Raw genomic sequence first — 16,485 nt, forward strand, 5'->3', positions numbered from 1 at the left:
CATCTAAAGTGTGGGACAATGTATAGATGGTTCTTTCTAAAAATCTCCATGTTCTGTTCCTTACCCACCCTTTCCTGAAGTCACTTTTTCAACTGAGACTGGGTATTGAAAAGTAGAGTATTTATAGTGACCTCAGTGAAAAATGAGCCTTGTCATCTGTCTATCATCTATCTATCTACCATCTATCTATTTACTTATTTAGGTAAAAAACATGTAACATAAAAATTACCATCTTATCCATTTTTTTTTTTTTTTTTTTTGCGGTACGTGGGCCTCTCACTGTTGTGGCCTCTCCCGTTGCAGAGCACAGGCTCCGGATGCGCAGGCTCAGCGGCCATGGCTCACGGGCCCAGCCGCTCCGCGGCATGTGGGATCTTCCCGGACTGGGGCACGAACCCGCGTCCCCTGCATCGGCAGGCGGACTCTCAACCACTGCGCCACCAGGGAGGCCCATCTTATCCATTTTTAAGTGTACTATTCAGTAGTGTTAAGTATATTTACATTGTTGTGAAACAGATCTCCAAAACTTTTTCATCTTGAAAATATAACTCCATACCTATTAAACAACAACTGTTTCCCTTCCCCAGACCCTGGTATCAACCATTCTATTTTCTATGAAGTTGACTACTTTAGATACCCATGTAAGTGGAAAAATACAGTATTTATCTTTTTGTGAATGGCTTTTTCACTTGGCATAATGTCTTCAAGTTTCATCCCCCTTGTAGTCTCTGGCTGGACTTCCTTTGTTGTGAAGGCTGAATAATATTCCATTGTATGTATATCATTCACATTCATTGTTCATCCATTCATCTTTCAATAGATATTTGGGTTGCTTCCACCTTTTAGCTATTGTGAATAGTGCTGCTATGAATATGGTTGTGCAAATCTCTGTGAGACATTGCTTTTAATTCTTTTGGATATATACCCAGAAATTGGATTATTGGGTCATGTGGTAGTTGTATTTTTAATTTTTTGAAAAAACTCCATACTGTTGCACCATTTTACAGTCCCACCAACGGTACACAAGGGGGTCCTCCACATCCTTGCCCACACTTGTTATTTTCTGTTTTTGATACTAGCCATCCTAATGGGTGTGAGGTTGCATTTCTCCAGTGATGAGTGATGTTGAACATCTTTTCATATCCCTGTTGGGTTGGCCATTTGTACATCATATCTGTTAAAGTTGCTGATTTTTAAATTAGGTTATTTAATCTTTTATATCAAAGAAGAATATCCACATGATAGAAAAAGGCTATTCAGATCCTCTTCCCTTTTCCAACTACCTATCTGTAGTTGAATTTTCTTTACATATTTCAGCCAAAATAACATATTGCCACAGAATAAATGCAAAAGTAGATACGAGAATCCAGCTGCCTTCTATTAAGTCAGATAATGAAGAGATTTGCAAACATGTAAAACAATACCATTTTTCTCTTGTTTTAGGAAAATATTTTTCAGTAAAAAATAAAATGTTTATGTTAATATTTAATACACTTATTGTTAGTTTTAAGTCAATAAATATTTTTAAGGGAATTAAGTTTTAATTTCTAATACAGAAAATTATAGATATAACCAATATAAACAAAAGCTCTTTGCAGGTCCTCAATAATTTTTAAGAGTAATAAAGGATTTGAGAGACCAACAAGTTTGATAAATACTGTGCTTGAAATGTTGAAGAACTGAAGGCAGTTCTTCAAGTAAGCCAAGATTGGTTCAGAAGAAGAAAAAATTTTAGATAAAATGGAAAACAATATTAATCACTAACAACTTTAATAACGGTCTTTCTAGATGGTGATGGAAAGTGGGGATTGGCTGGTTGGTGGTGACCTTCAGGTGCTGGAGAGAATACGGTGGAATGATGGGTTGGACCAATACCGCCTGACACCTCTGGAGCTCAAACAGAAATGTAAAGAAATGAATGCTGGTATGTAGCCTGGCTCTACGGCATTTGTTAATACTCCTAACCCTCCTCTGCTTACAGAATTAAGGATTATCAGGAAACAGCATGTTTATAGTTTTGAAAAGCTGAAAACTTTTATCATCTTCTATTGATATGTCTGTTGATATGGAAACACCTTATAAAGTTGAACTACTGCAATATTATGCAGTAGTTAAAAATATGCACTGACCCAGAAAGATACCCAAAATATATCTATTAAGTAAAAAAAGCAAACTGCAGAACGGTATGTATAGAATAATTTCGGAAAACAAAATAAAATGGAATAATTGCTTTAAAAACTCAAACCTACTTCTGTGTGTAGCAGAAATCTCTGGCAGCATGCGCACCAAACTGCAGATGGCAGCGGCTACCTCTAGGGGTAAAGCGGGACCAAGGGGAAGGGAAGATTTTCACTTTACATATTTTGAAAAAGAGAGAGAAAAAGTAATGATAGGATGATGGATGATTTTTAAATTCTATTTTGGGCTTTTCTGTATTTTCTAAGTTTTCTATGATGGATATATATTAATTTATTTCATAACCAGAAAGAAAAATTAAGGCTCTCAGGAGTTCATCACTAATTGGAGTAGTTTTGAAGATTTCCCTAAAGTGAAAGAGAAATATTTTTATATCTTTAAATTGTTAAACTTTTGCACAGACCCCAGAAAACGTTCCTTATCAATATTCACTTCCCAGGGAAATGAGGCTGGAGCAGGGTGCAAGAGGACTGATTAATACTGGCCCCTGCCTGAGCCTTGGTTTGTAGGAAAGGTCCTGGCAACAAATGTGTTCATTTCTGAGTCAGGCTCTCCCTTTAGGGCTTCCAACCTTTGTGTCCTATTCCTGTCTAAGCAGTCTGGCACTGGTTGGTACCTTTGGAGTAACACCCCTAAAGATCCAGGTGGATTCTCCAGCCGGTCCTTAAAAGCAAGTGGATGTAACAAGTTCACTGAACAATAAACACAGCTGCATCTTTTTCTCTCTGTTCTTGCAAACAGTGCATGTCTTTGACCTTGGTGTTTCTGCATTCCTTTCCCAGACGCAGTGTTCGCATTCCAGTTGCGCAATCCTGTCCACAACGGCCATGCTCTGCTGATGCAGGACACCCGCCGCCGGCTCCTGGAGAGAGGCTATAAGCACCCGGTCCTCCTGCTGCACCCCCTGGGGGGCTGGACCAAGGATGACGATGTGCCCCTGGACTGGCGGATGAAGCAGCACACAGCTGTGCTCGAGGAGGAGGTTCTAGATCCCAAATCCACCATCATGGCCATCTTCCCATCTCCCATGTTGTATGCTGGCCCCACAGAGGTAAGCAGCTCCCTGGGCTGGGCTATGGGACTCAGGAGTACAGCATCTAATTTTACTTAGAAGAACCAGTGAGTTTCTGGGCTTCTTCTTCACGAGCAGATTCTAAAATCTTCTGGCCTCTTTACTTTATCAAACTTAATTATGTTTCCATATAGTATTTGTGAAAATGCTAGAAACACCAAATCAAACCTGTCATACACTGCCTTTGAGACTGTGGAAGTTGGTATGTGAACGAGGTGTTTAATACAGCTTACCTGGGTTAAAGGGCAAGATGTATCTAGCCCAGTATTTCAGCAGTTCCAGTTACTCTTAAGTGATTCACCATGCTCGGTGAGCTATATTAGAAGGGAGAAGATGTCTTTAAAACCTTAATGTCTCCCTTTCATCAAGTGTGGATTTCAACAAGTTTACAGGAACTATGATGAATTGAAAAGGTCTCAACCCTTTGGAATGCTCCAAACTGAGTTTAATGAATTAATTCTCTTCAACCAGATCAAAGTTCCAGGCCCCTGGTTCTCTTCCCCATCCTTTATATTTCTATCTGAGCTCTAAAGAGGGCAACTTATTTTGAAATCCCAATGCTGTGTTGAAATGGAATCAATGTCTGCATATGAAGGTTAATTTGCTCATTACTGGCAGTCAGATGGTAAGAGATATTGGAGTTTGTAATTTCCCTTAAACTGTGATTTATTTTGAATAGGGAGGAACTGGAAAGTAAAATCCACGTAGTTCTGTGGAACAGTAAGATCTGAGTGTTACTGGTCTGTTAGTCTGGAGAGATTAGGAAATATAAATTCATGGTCTAAGAGGGAGGATTCTTATCTTTAAAGCTCCTATATCCTACCCAATATAACCAAAAAGATGACAAGAGCAGGAGTCTTGGACACCTCACTGACCTCCTTGCAATTATTAGTTGACCCACATCGCTGAATTACTTTTAAAGCAGAATAAAGGGGTGTCTCCATAAACAGGGACCCCACAGGATTGGCCAGTGATGACCAGCATGTCCTTTATATGATGTTTCCTAGGTCCAATGGCACTGCAGGTCCCGGATGGTTGCAGGGGCCAATTTCTACATTGTGGGCCGGGACCCTGCAGGAATGCCCCACCCTGAGACCAAGAAAGACCTGTATGAACCTACTCATGGGGCCAAGGTCTTGACCATGGCCCCTGGCCTCACCTCTGTGGAAATCATTCCATTCCGAGTGGCTGCCTACAACAAAGCCAAAAAAGCCATGGACTTCTATGATCCAGCAAGGTAGGTTTTCAGAGGAAAATTCTTATTTTTTTATTTTATTTCTTTTTTGCGGTATGCGGGCCTCTCACTGTTGTGGCCTCTCCCATTGCGGAGCACAGGCTCCGGATGCGCAGGCTCAGCGGCCATGGCTCACGGGCCCAGCCCCTCCGCGGCACGTGGGATCTTCCCAAACCAGGGCACAAACCCGCGTCCCCTGTATCGGCAGGCGGACTCTCAACCACTGCGCCGCCAGGGAAGCCCCAGAGGAAAATTCTTTAAATCAACATCTGTACAGCTGGAATGATGAGGCAAAATTTTGGAGTGCTCCCCAGTGCATCTCCACATGCTCCTAATCGGAATGAGTCCCTTGAAAGCTAAGACCTGGTCTTGCACATTTCATGCCCCCTAAAGTTGTAGCACAGCCCCTTGCATATAGTAGATGGTCCACAAATATTTCTTTTTTAACATACATTCCTTGAGCATGCAGTGAGTGCCTGGCACATTATGTGAAAGGAAGTAAACACAGAAAAAGCTTTCAATGAGCATTTATAGAGCACGCACAATGCTCAGAGCTCACGCAAGTAGGCAGAACTAATAGAAGACGCTTCCCATGAAGTGAGTAGGTACACAGTACTGAATGGGTAGCTGCCATGATTTCCCTTTCTTCTGCCTGTTCCTTTACTGAAGATTTAGTGAATTGCTTATTTTAGAAGATGCAGCATTTTACAGAAAGAAAAAATGTGGTCTCAGAACCCATCCTACTTCTGGGATCTTTAAGGTAGATGTTACTTACCTATGCTGAGTTCTTTGTTGCTACCCTGTGACAGGCACAATGAGTTTGACTTCATCTCAGGAACTCGTATGAGGAAGCTGGCCCGGGAAGGAGAGAATCCCCCAGATGGCTTCATGGCCCCCAAAGCATGGAAAGTCCTGACAGATTATTACAGGTCCCTGGAGAAGAACAACTAAATGCCCTTCAGCACCAGAGTTTCTTTCTGAAGTGCTCTGTGATTTCTTTTTCTATTTTTGTGATTAGATGCTTTGTATCCAACTGCTTATTAATGATTGACTTTAAAGTTAATGTCTTATAATGAGGTAAAAATGTTCTCTATAAAGTCAACATACACACACACACACACACACACACACGTGTGTGTGTGTGTGTGTGTGTATAAAGTAAAACTGAAGACCAAACCTTAGCAGGTAAAAGCAATATTATCATTTCAGAATGAAATTAGTTGTATTTTCTACCATATCTGAGCAGTAGGTCCCAGATTTCATAAAGCTTTGACCATGTGTCTAGTTTACTTGCCAAAAAGTAAAGCATGTCTCCCAGCTTAAGTCTTGCCAACCTGCATTCTCCCATGTCATATACCAGTAGTAAAGGAAATGAGATGGGCAGCCCCTTCTATACAGCTGACAAAAAAAAAAAAAAAGAAAGAAAATCTCACCCCAAATGAGGAGTGGCTCATGTCAAGATTCTTGCTAGTATTTCCCTCGTGCCTGTATCCAGCCTCACTGCCCAGTATCTTAGGTGCTGAACTATGACCTGACTGGAGAAACCAAATGTGTGAAAATGTGAAGTTAATCTCAGAGATCTATGCAACCTAGTTCTGCCATGGAAGTTATATTATCTAACAAGAAGAGAAATCTTAATATTTTTCTGTGAATAACGTAACTCCAGTTAAACGGTGTCTTTTAATTAAATAGCGTACAGGGCTTTGATGAAAAGATTTGCACCCAGGCCTCAAACAATCTGGCAATGTTGTGGAGAGTTAATTTTTCTCCTCTTTGCTGTGGTCATTGTGTCTATGGAAAGGCTGCGCCTATTACCTGCAGTGGCATCAGCTGTGACCAAAAACAATTCAGACCATCAGACTAGCGAGCTGCTGGAACCGGACAAAAATGCAGGAAGCTCCAACCTTTTCATCTTACAGGTGACCAAACTAAGACGATGCACAAGCACAGGCTTCATGAACTAATGAGCACTGTAACAAAAGTGCCAAATTGGCATTTTGGAAGTACTGGTGGCACTGAGCACCCAGGCCACTTGACTCCCAGGCTGGTGCTTTGTCTACCCTGTACAACACAGGAGCTGGACCTGGTTTCCCTCAACTGCTTAACAAAACTCCTTGAACAGAGGGCACTTCTTGGATGCTGTAAGGTCTGGAGTTTCCTATACCCAGCTGATTCTACTGCAGTTGAAAAAAATACTTTCCCAAAGACTCATGCTGTTCTGAAACATTCAACCTCTGATGGCTTTACTTTCTGGGAAGCAATCTTGAACCTTCTGTATAATTCCTTTTTACTAAGGAATATATGAAGAAATAGTACCTTTTGTACACAGGTCTCTCTGGAAGAGACTTAAGACTGGAAAGAGAAAACACTTTTTTCATACTGTTTTGTTTTTTTAAATGCTAAACCAAGCTAATGAAAGTTCTTTTGAGAATAAATCACAGTGGCCACAGCAAAGTATGACTATCTTTAATATTACAGTGCCTATATTCATTTAATCAGAGGTCCTCACTACTGCCTTTTTAAAAAAAGCGTATTTATTGAAAACATGAGACAAGATGTAGGTGCCTTAACCAATGTTATTTTGTGATTTTTAAAATATATTTAAAACTGCTCTTCTGCTTGAGTACCACTTAGTGCAAATGATTATTTCTATGTACAACTGATGCTTGTTCTTATTTTAATAAATTTCTCAAAATGAAGGCTGAGTCTTTTCTGCATCTCGTATCAAGTGTGCATTGACATCTGTTGGTTGAAGCCCTTGTGACTTTGTATAACTGGAGAGAAACAGCAGCTCTCTTTCAGACCATCATTAAGAGGCTGTTTACCCTTGTTCCTGTCATCTTTTAAACTGTGCTCTCCATGTGAATGACACGTGGTTTCAGCCAAGCACTACAGTTCCTCAGGGACCTCACCCCAGGATTTCAGTGCATTGGGATCTGACAAAATTTTAAAATTTGTCCTAACTTATTGTTCCCTTTTTTTCAAAGTGCCTCCACAGAGTTTCACCAGCAGGGTTAGAAGTAGTTGTGCTTCCTCCACAACTCCCACACCTCCACTCACCTCAGCAGTTGCTACTGGTGTAGGCAGAAAGGATACCTGTTTCCACCCACACTTTCAGTGGCCTTCAGACAGGCCTGCAGCTTTGGGGCTTTTTCCCTCCTTCAGTCCCTGGCCTCTCCCTCTCTTCTGTCCTGAAGGCTTCATGCAAATTTTTGTTCCTGTCCTCACTCCAAACAAAACTGGTGTGATAGCCAGCTCAAAGGTGCCACTTGTTACCACTTCCTCTTTCTCCCCAGATCCTTACTTGCTGGCACCTGGACAAAGCAGAGCAGGGAATGTGTAAGTACATAAAGATACAAGTGGTGCTGAGGGAGTATGCCATACCGCACAGGGCAGTGCGAAGGGCATATGTAAATCATTCATTCAGATAATGCGTACAAATCTATCAGCATTTATATCAGGCCACAAGATTCCTTTCCAATCCATCTTCCCTGCAAGATGAAACAAATCTTAGTGATTTGAGAACAGCAAGTTCATCTTTCTTTTTTCCTCATCTTCCTCCTATTAACCTGACTTTTAGGTCTAGCATGGATCTTGAATATACTTTCCTGATAGGTTAAGTAATCAGGAAATTAGATGAGCACCAGAGCAGTCAACAATGTGTAAAGGTTTGATAGAACACAGTGCAGCTTTTGCCTTTGAGATTTTGAATGATACAGGTTTCTATTATTTATGTATATCCCACTACCAATAATGCAAAAATGATCAAGAATTAACTATATAGATATTTAAAGAATAACCACTAATTTTTTCTTCTCCCTAGCATTCATTTAATTCTTTGGTCAATATTAGCTATTATTGGGCCACTCATCATACATATTCGCCAAATGATTAAAGTGATGTATACAAGCAATTCACTAATATAATACTCCAAAGGTGCCTATTTTTTTTTGCTTATATTGTAATTTTATTGAAATTATTACTAAAAAATAAATGGATCAATGATGAGCTTGGACATTTTAGTCTGATAAAAACCTAGACAAAATAAAATACTTTTTTACAGGGCTAGGAAACAGTGATGACGCAAAGAACTCTTGACAAACTGAGAAACAAGCCTTTCGTAGGTAAGTCTTGTAGTTCTTCAATGGCTTATCTTTAGTAACGGAAGTAACCTCCCCTACCCGCCAAGCCATTAGCTTTTCCATAGATTTCCTCATTTGGATTAACTGCAGGAAAGACCAGTCTCAATCAGTAAGAAATCTAAATTATAGAATGTTTTAAAAAGTAATACAGTTTTATTACCTTCAAATACATAAGCGACCAACAGAGGGGCACAGCTTTTTAAATGTCATAACGTATTTGTAATTGTTGGCAGCAATAATACATACTTTATTTTGGAAACGTTCTTAAATAGGGTTGGGCTTGTTTCAGAAACTCAAACCTGCTCTGCACCTATTTTACTAAAATGTTTGTGAAAGCTCTTACATACTGTAATGTATTAAACACACTTATGGGTAAAGAAAAATCTTGATTATATTGATTGCATAAGACTGTTTTCCATAAATAGTTCAAAGGTAAAGTTCAGCTCAGCACAGGTTTAAAAAATAATGGCCTACTTCCATGCAAACAACTCCAATATTGATCTGGTCTTTTAAACTAGTTAAAAGACTGGCGTCTATAACTGCATTCACCAAGAAGAACCTACATTTATGGAAGAAATTAATTCCATCAACCACTAAAGAGGTTGTACCCCAATCCTATCTTCAAATTACAAAAAAAATTATATAAAGTGGCAGATCTTTGGACATTCAAAGTAAACAACCAACGAAAAAGCTTACAGCTTCAAAAGAGCCAAAGAAACACATTTAATAAACAAAAACACTAAGTACCTGGAAGTGTCTATGACTTTACCTAATGGCATGTTTCATAACTTATGCCTATTAAAACAAGTCCAGGGACTTCCCTGGGGGCACAGTGGTTAAGAATCCGCCTGCCAATGCAGGGGACATGGGTTCAGTCCCTGGTCTGGGAAGATCCCACATGCCACGGAGCAACTAAGCCCGTGCACCACAACTACTGAGCCTGCGCTCTAGAGCCCATGTGATGCAACTATTGAGCCCACATGCCGCAACTACTGAATCCCATGCTCTGCAACTACTGAGCCCCTGTGCTGCAACCACTGAAGCCCGTGTGCCTAGAGCCCGTACTCCTCAACAAGAGAAGCCACCACAATGAGAAGGCCGCGCACCACAACGAATAGTAGCCTCCACTTGCCGCAACTAGAGAAAGCCTGTGCACAGCAACGAAGACCCAATGCAGCCAAAAAAAAAAAAAAAAAAAGAAAAAAGAAAAAAGAAAAAAGGCTCCATTCTTGAAGACTCCAATTTAAAAAAAACAAAAACAAGTCCATTTACCAAGGCTGACACCCATCAGTAGCTAAGAGAGTCACCTGGTTTAGAAGTCCTGATGATCAGGTCAGTATTGCTAAGGCCCCAAAATGTCTATCAACACGGCCACTGTTGGATCAGTGTGCTGTTTAGTGAAAACTGGGATGGGAACTTAAAGCACATCTATTTCAGCATTTCCATTATTGCACAGATACGGAAATGGAAGCCCAAAAATGTGAGATGACGACTCTAAGGACGTGATGACCTGCAGACATATTCACTTGCTAGTTTCCAAGGCATTTTCATATGTTTCTTAAAACAATAACAGAAGGTACACATTATGATTTCTATTTACAGATAAGGGAACAGATGCCCACGAAAGTAAAGAGATTTTGCCCAAGGCTACACTGTGCATGCACTCTCTAGCGCACTCTCTAACATGGAGTTCCACAACTGGGACTGAAACTTATAAAGCTGAAAATGAACTTTACATGACTTATAATAAATCCCTGCACAATTTCTTCTGCTAGAATGCAGAAGGATGCAAAAGACTTCCACTTCCATATAGTAACAAGAAAAGGCCAGACAAAATAAAAATAATACTTTTCCAGGAGACTAGCAAAGAACAGTGGATGCAAGGACTTCTTCATTAACTGACTTCCAGGCAGAAATAAGCCCTTCCGAAATGAGCAGAGAGCCTTGGTACTTTTTTTTATACCAGGGTAGACTCCTGAGAATGGATACAGTGTGTGCAAGAGCAGGCCTGCCTTGGATGGAGAGACTTTGCAGGCATGTGGAGAATTCAGCCAACACTCAGACAATAGTGATTGAAATCTGGAAACACTTTTAAAAACAAACTGCTAGGCTAGACAAGTCCTCTTCCCTGGATTTTTCAGAGAAAATGGCAGAAGAGGGGCTCAAAGTCTTGTGCATTCTCATGGTGACTGGATTCCAGAACCCTGTCAGAACTGAATATAGAGAAGAACCGCAAACATCTGAACCCGCACCCAAACCCCTCCCAGCTCAAATACTGCCAAGATCAAAAGCCAACTGCCTAAGAGGGTAGGGGTTGGGCTAAGCCTGGTCTACTCAATCTTGTTAAAGCTACAGCCCAGACTCAGCCTAACTAGACTCTTAGAGAAATGGCAATGATCAGCCCTCCACGCTAACTGCCTATCAGAGGAATGGGCTTGTACTTCCTGGAAATAAAACAAAAACCTATGTTATACTTCAGTCTCCACTGTTCTGTTTTACACCTACTATCTGGAACAACATAAATTACAAGTTAAAAAGTGATCACCTGGCTGCAGAGTTGGGCGTGCCAAGTAGCAATCCATCATCAAGTGGTAAAGCTTATGGGACTGGACCAAACAGTCCCTAAAGGCCTGTCCACACAAACTATAATGTACATTGCTCATATGTCCAGCATGCCCACCGGAGTCATAATACTGCCCTTGGCAGTACTGGCCTCGTGTGACCAGCTGGTCATTTACCACTTTCTTGTCTAGCCACATTCTCCACAATACTCAATTTTCTTTGGATGAAACCCCACTCTCCTTTTGCAGTTGACCAGTAAATCCAGATACACTTGGCCCTTGAACAATGGAGGGGTTAGGGGTGCCAACTCTCTTCACAGTCAAAACTCCCCGAATAACTTACAGTCGGTCCTCCATATCCACAGTTCCTTGTATCCGTGGTTCTGAACCTGCAGATTCAACCAACCGCAGACTGTGTAGTACTGTGGTATTTACTACTGAAAAAAGTCTGAGGATAAGTGGACCAATGCAGTTCAAACCTGTGTCATTCAAGGGTCAAGTGTACTTTTGCTCTCAAACCATTTAAGCCAAAGGAGTTCCTGAAGGGTCATTCTCTCAAAGCTCCAGAACTGCCAGGAGGTGATTTTTGACCTGGCTTTGCACACTTCCAGGATTTTGAATCCTGAATGGGACAATTTAAAGATAAACATCTGGAGTTCATTTAATCCAGTAGAGGAATAAAAGCAAGATTCTTAAGCAATTCCTGTTAAAAAAACTTCTGGAGCTTTCAGAGTTCCTACCTAACCTAAGTCCAGTTCTTCAGCTTCCCTCTAATCTTAAGAGCTCCTCATATCCTTCAAATAAATCCTTTATTGCTTAGGTCAGCTAGAGTTGACTGCCTGCAATGGAACCCTAACTGGTACTCTTCACAAGGCTATGACTGTGGCCCGGTAGACAATGCTCATCTCCCTCAGACATGTCTGCAAAGGACTTTGTTTACTGGATGATATATTACCATCCCCTGTTTGAGTATCTTGGTCATTCTTAGAATTTCTGGAACCTATGTATCTTCAGGACAGTGAGGCATACATACTCCACTGTGTTCTATTCTCAGCTCCAAATCTTGCATGTCGGTAATTATTTCAATGTTTGACTCTAGTTTTAAAACTGAGCTGTCATGATTCACAAACCTGTGTCCTTGATGCATTCCACAGCAACACTAACATTCACAGAAACTGTATCTCAAAGCAAACAAGCTTTTATCTAAATTGTTCTCAAGCAGATTTATAACAGTAAATATTAGACAATCACAAAAATATACTCCCAGTTCAGTGTTTCGGTAATGAGACCCTTATGCGGCGTTAGTATTAACAGTGTAAAATCCACGCCAGTGTTCACGAAGGAGGTTTTATTTTTACTCACATGATAAATGGTTTTTTTTAGGTTTGATCTCATTTCCTATGCAGGCATACCTTGAGATATTGTGGGTTTGGTTCCAGACCACTGCAATAAAGCAAATCTCTCAGTAGAGCAAGTCACACAAATGTTTTGGTTTCCTAGTACACATAAAAGTTATGTTTACACTGTACTGTAGTCTATTGAGTATATAACAGCATTATGTCTAAAAAAACAATGTACATACCTTAAAAAATACTTTGTTGCTAAAAATGCTAACCATCATCTGACAATGCAGGGTTGCCACAAACCTTCAATTTGTTTTAAAAAAAAAAAAGCACTATTTGTGAAGCACAATAAAACAATGTGTATACCCTTACATCTTTTCCTCAATACAATTTCATGAACATGGACAGACTTTTCACCTATACATGTACATAGAGCTGTAACTTTTGACAACATGGATGGACTGACTGTCATATTAAGTGAAGTCAGACAGAGAAAGACAATATATCACTTCTATGTAGAATCTAAAAAAACAAATGAAACAAATGAACTTATTTACGAAACAGAAACAGACGCACAGAGAAAACAAACTTACAAAGGGGAAAGGGTGGGGGGAGGGATAAATCAGGAGTTTGAGATTAACATATACACACTATATATAAAATAGATAAACAACAAGAACCTACTGTAGTGGAATATTACGCAGCCATAAAAAGAAACGAAATTGAGTTACCTGTAGTGAGGTGGATGGACCTAGAGTCTGTCATACAGAGTGAAGTAAGTCAGAAAGAGAGAAATAAATACCGTATGCTAACACATATATATGGAATCTAAAAAAAAATTTTTTTTAAAGGTTATGAAGAACCTAGGGGCAGGACAGGAATAAAAACACAGATGTAGAGAAAGGACTTGAGGACACAGGGAGGGGGAAGGGTAAGCTGGGACGAAGTGAGAGAGTACATGGACATATATACACTACCAAATGTAAAATAGATAGCTAATGGGAAGCAGCCGCGTAGCACAGGGAGATCAGCTCGGTGCTTTGTGACCACCTAGAGGGGTGGGATAGGGAGGGTGGGAGGGAGACGCAAGAGGGAGGAGATATGGGGATATATGTATATGTATAGCTGATTTACTTTGTTATAAAGCAGAAACTAACACACCACTGTAAAGCAATTATACTCCAATAAAGATGTTAAGAAAAAAAAACCTACTGTATAGCATAGGGAACTATATTCAAAATCTTATAATAACCTATAATAGAAAAGAATCTGAAAAAGATTTTATATATATATAAAATACATAAATATATAAAAAAGATTTATATACTTATATATACACACACACATATATCTATATCTGAGTCACTGCTGTACACTTGAAACTAACACAACATTGCAAATCAACTATACTTCAATTAAAGAGAGAGAGAGAGAGAGAGCTGTAACTTCTGAGATGATTAGGGAACTCTATCTTTGATAACTAAATTTATAACAATTTCAGTAATGAAGGCTCTCTAAATATTCTGTCAGCTCTAAATGGAATGATTCTATGGCTTTATTTGAGGCTTCCAGTTGGTGCTGGGATTTTAGTCATGCAGGATATATGCTTAGCGTATCAGAATTCTATTCAATATTCTGACATTGACCTTAAGAGAAGCTAAAGAGAGAATTATAAAATATACATCATCGAATTCATTTCCTTTATCCAGAAGAAGCTGTAACATTTGTCCACAAATAAAACAATTCTAGTTTAAAAAAGAAAAATTCCTACCAACGAAATTCCTACCATTTTTATTCAGGCACACTCAAAGTTTGAGACATCCTCGACTCCAAACCTTCAAGTTATAGCTACTAAGTAATATTAGATTGTTGTGGTCATATAGAATATTTGGATTACTCCAATCCAGCTATTGATAACATGGTGAGTTCTGCATCACCCTGCAGGTGCAGGGTTGAATGAGAAAGGAGATAAATTGGAAAGAAGATACTGAATTGATTCAAATATTGAGTTTCTAAACTCTATTTTAAAAAGGCCAAGGGATAGTTTGAAACACATCAGACTTACCAGATGTCTTCCAACAATGAGGCTTTTAGAGAAACATCACAGGTGATCATTTCATCTCAATCCCTAGAGTAGAGATCTAGGGATCATGGAAATAGTTTAAGCATGGAGAATGCTTAAAAATTGAGCCTGGTCAAACAGATGTGTACATCAGTGTGTAAAAGCAATAAAATAATGTGATAGCAAACATCTGAACAGTACTATGGAATGCACTATGCTACGTGCCTTACATACATCATCTTATTACACACCCTATAAGATGAGTGCCACTGTCACTCCATTTTATAAATGAGGAACTGAGTCTCATTAAGTTACGTGTCTAGTCCAAGTATACAGTTAATTAATAGGGAGCCTGTATTTAAACTCAGGCAGTCTAACTCTAGATCCAGTACTTTTAACTGTTAGCCAAAATGAAATATCTTAGAACCTAGAATCCAATGCATGCCAAAAGCTTACATCAAACATGTCTACAGCAAAGGATATATTATATAACACTAAATGTTCCTTAAAGTCATACAGTAAAGTTTCCTCAATCACTTTAAGATATTAAGATGCCTAGATGAGTCATGTGTTGTTGCCTTTAGTGTATTTCTCTAACTTCATTTGATGATTCAAACTATGATAAATTTAACTACTACTATTGGATATTCTAGATTTAAAAGAAGATAAAAAGGACATGAAGAGAGATATGTCACTCCTATTTTTGATCAGTATGCCATCAGATTAAAATTAAATGACTGCTGAAATTCATACTAAAACAAAATAATGGTTATATACTAGAATGTATGCTATAAAACTTACACAGTAAGATGAAAACAGTCCAAGGGCAAGTTTTATAAACCAAAACAACCCCAGAAAATTTTACATAACTGAAAAAGACAAAGGAGTAAGTAGAGAAAACTCAATTAAGAGGGACCTCTTTATTACATATTTATAAAATAACAGTATAATATAGTTATTAAAAATGGAGATGAAATATTTTATTTTTGGTATCTTATGTTTTGCATTAAATTTTTCAATCATCTTCACAATTTTTCAAAACTTGAACCTCTACCCCACCCACCATTCAAAGAACAAATGAAGAACAAACTATCCAATGGGTTCTAGTGAGAGACTTAATATCAAAGCAATTAATCCAGTGGCTCATGAATTAAGATTGAGAATTTTTAAAGAAATATAATAAAAACAAAAATTCAGAAGGCACCTCAAGATCATATTGTGCCATTTTCCTCATGCTGTATGTTTAAGTGCCTATAACAGAATTCTAGTTAATGAAATTTTGGACAAAAGAAGTGTCATATTTTGTGCACAGAGCATCAAATGACTACAGATACAATATGGAGATTCTGCTGTGCCTATCTGTACTAAGTAGGACATAATTTATAATATGCTAAGAAAAAAAATTTTAATTACAAAATGGGTATTTTTAGCACATTTAGTAACAGCTAGTTGTTTTAAACTATCACTTCATTTTTGATGACCAAATTATATGTGACCATAATTAAAGAACATATAATTTTAAAATAATACTAATAAACCATGGTTACAACAGAACTGTTACATTAAATGAAGAAAGGAAAGTCACATACATGTACTGAATGGCACTGAGGTTTTTCAAAGCCATTCTTTTGAAAGGCTTTCAGTCCACCTTCACATGTATCAAATAAAAAAATGTCTCTACTCAGTGTGCTTGCAGAAGGAGATGAAGTCAGTTCTGATCACCCAAGTGGCTGACAACCACTCAGTGCTGATCACTGAGCAAGTCTTTTATCTGACTACCCTGACAACCATAACTGAGCCACATCTAAGTCTCTGATGCGGCAACTCCAACTATTCAACTGCAGAGAAACACTCACCTCAGAAACACAAAAAAAC

General features: G+C 39.0%; 1 protein-coding gene across 1 annotated transcript in view; it reads left to right on the forward strand.

The window, feature by feature from the left end:
- Positions 1-5,530, forward strand: part of PAPSS2 (3'-phosphoadenosine 5'-phosphosulfate synthase 2) — a gene marked incomplete at its 5' end in the record, with an annotated part of 79,029 nt that extends 73,499 nt beyond the window's left edge. The window contains 4 exons of the mRNA XM_079704487.1: positions 1,789-1,924; positions 2,979-3,247; positions 4,276-4,505; positions 5,312-5,530. Of these exons, the coding sequence (XP_079560613.1) occupies positions 1,789-1,924; positions 2,979-3,247; positions 4,276-4,505; positions 5,312-5,453 (777 nt within the window). The 3' untranslated portion in view covers positions 5,454-5,530. The remainder of the gene's footprint in view (positions 1-1,788; positions 1,925-2,978; positions 3,248-4,275; positions 4,506-5,311) is intronic.
- Positions 5,531-16,485: the final 10,955 nt, after the last annotated feature.

This window comes from Hyperoodon ampullatus (assembly GCF_949752795.1).
Source record: "Hyperoodon ampullatus genome assembly, chromosome: 1".
NCBI classification, from domain to species: domain Eukaryota; kingdom Metazoa; phylum Chordata; class Mammalia; order Artiodactyla; family Ziphiidae; genus Hyperoodon; species Hyperoodon ampullatus.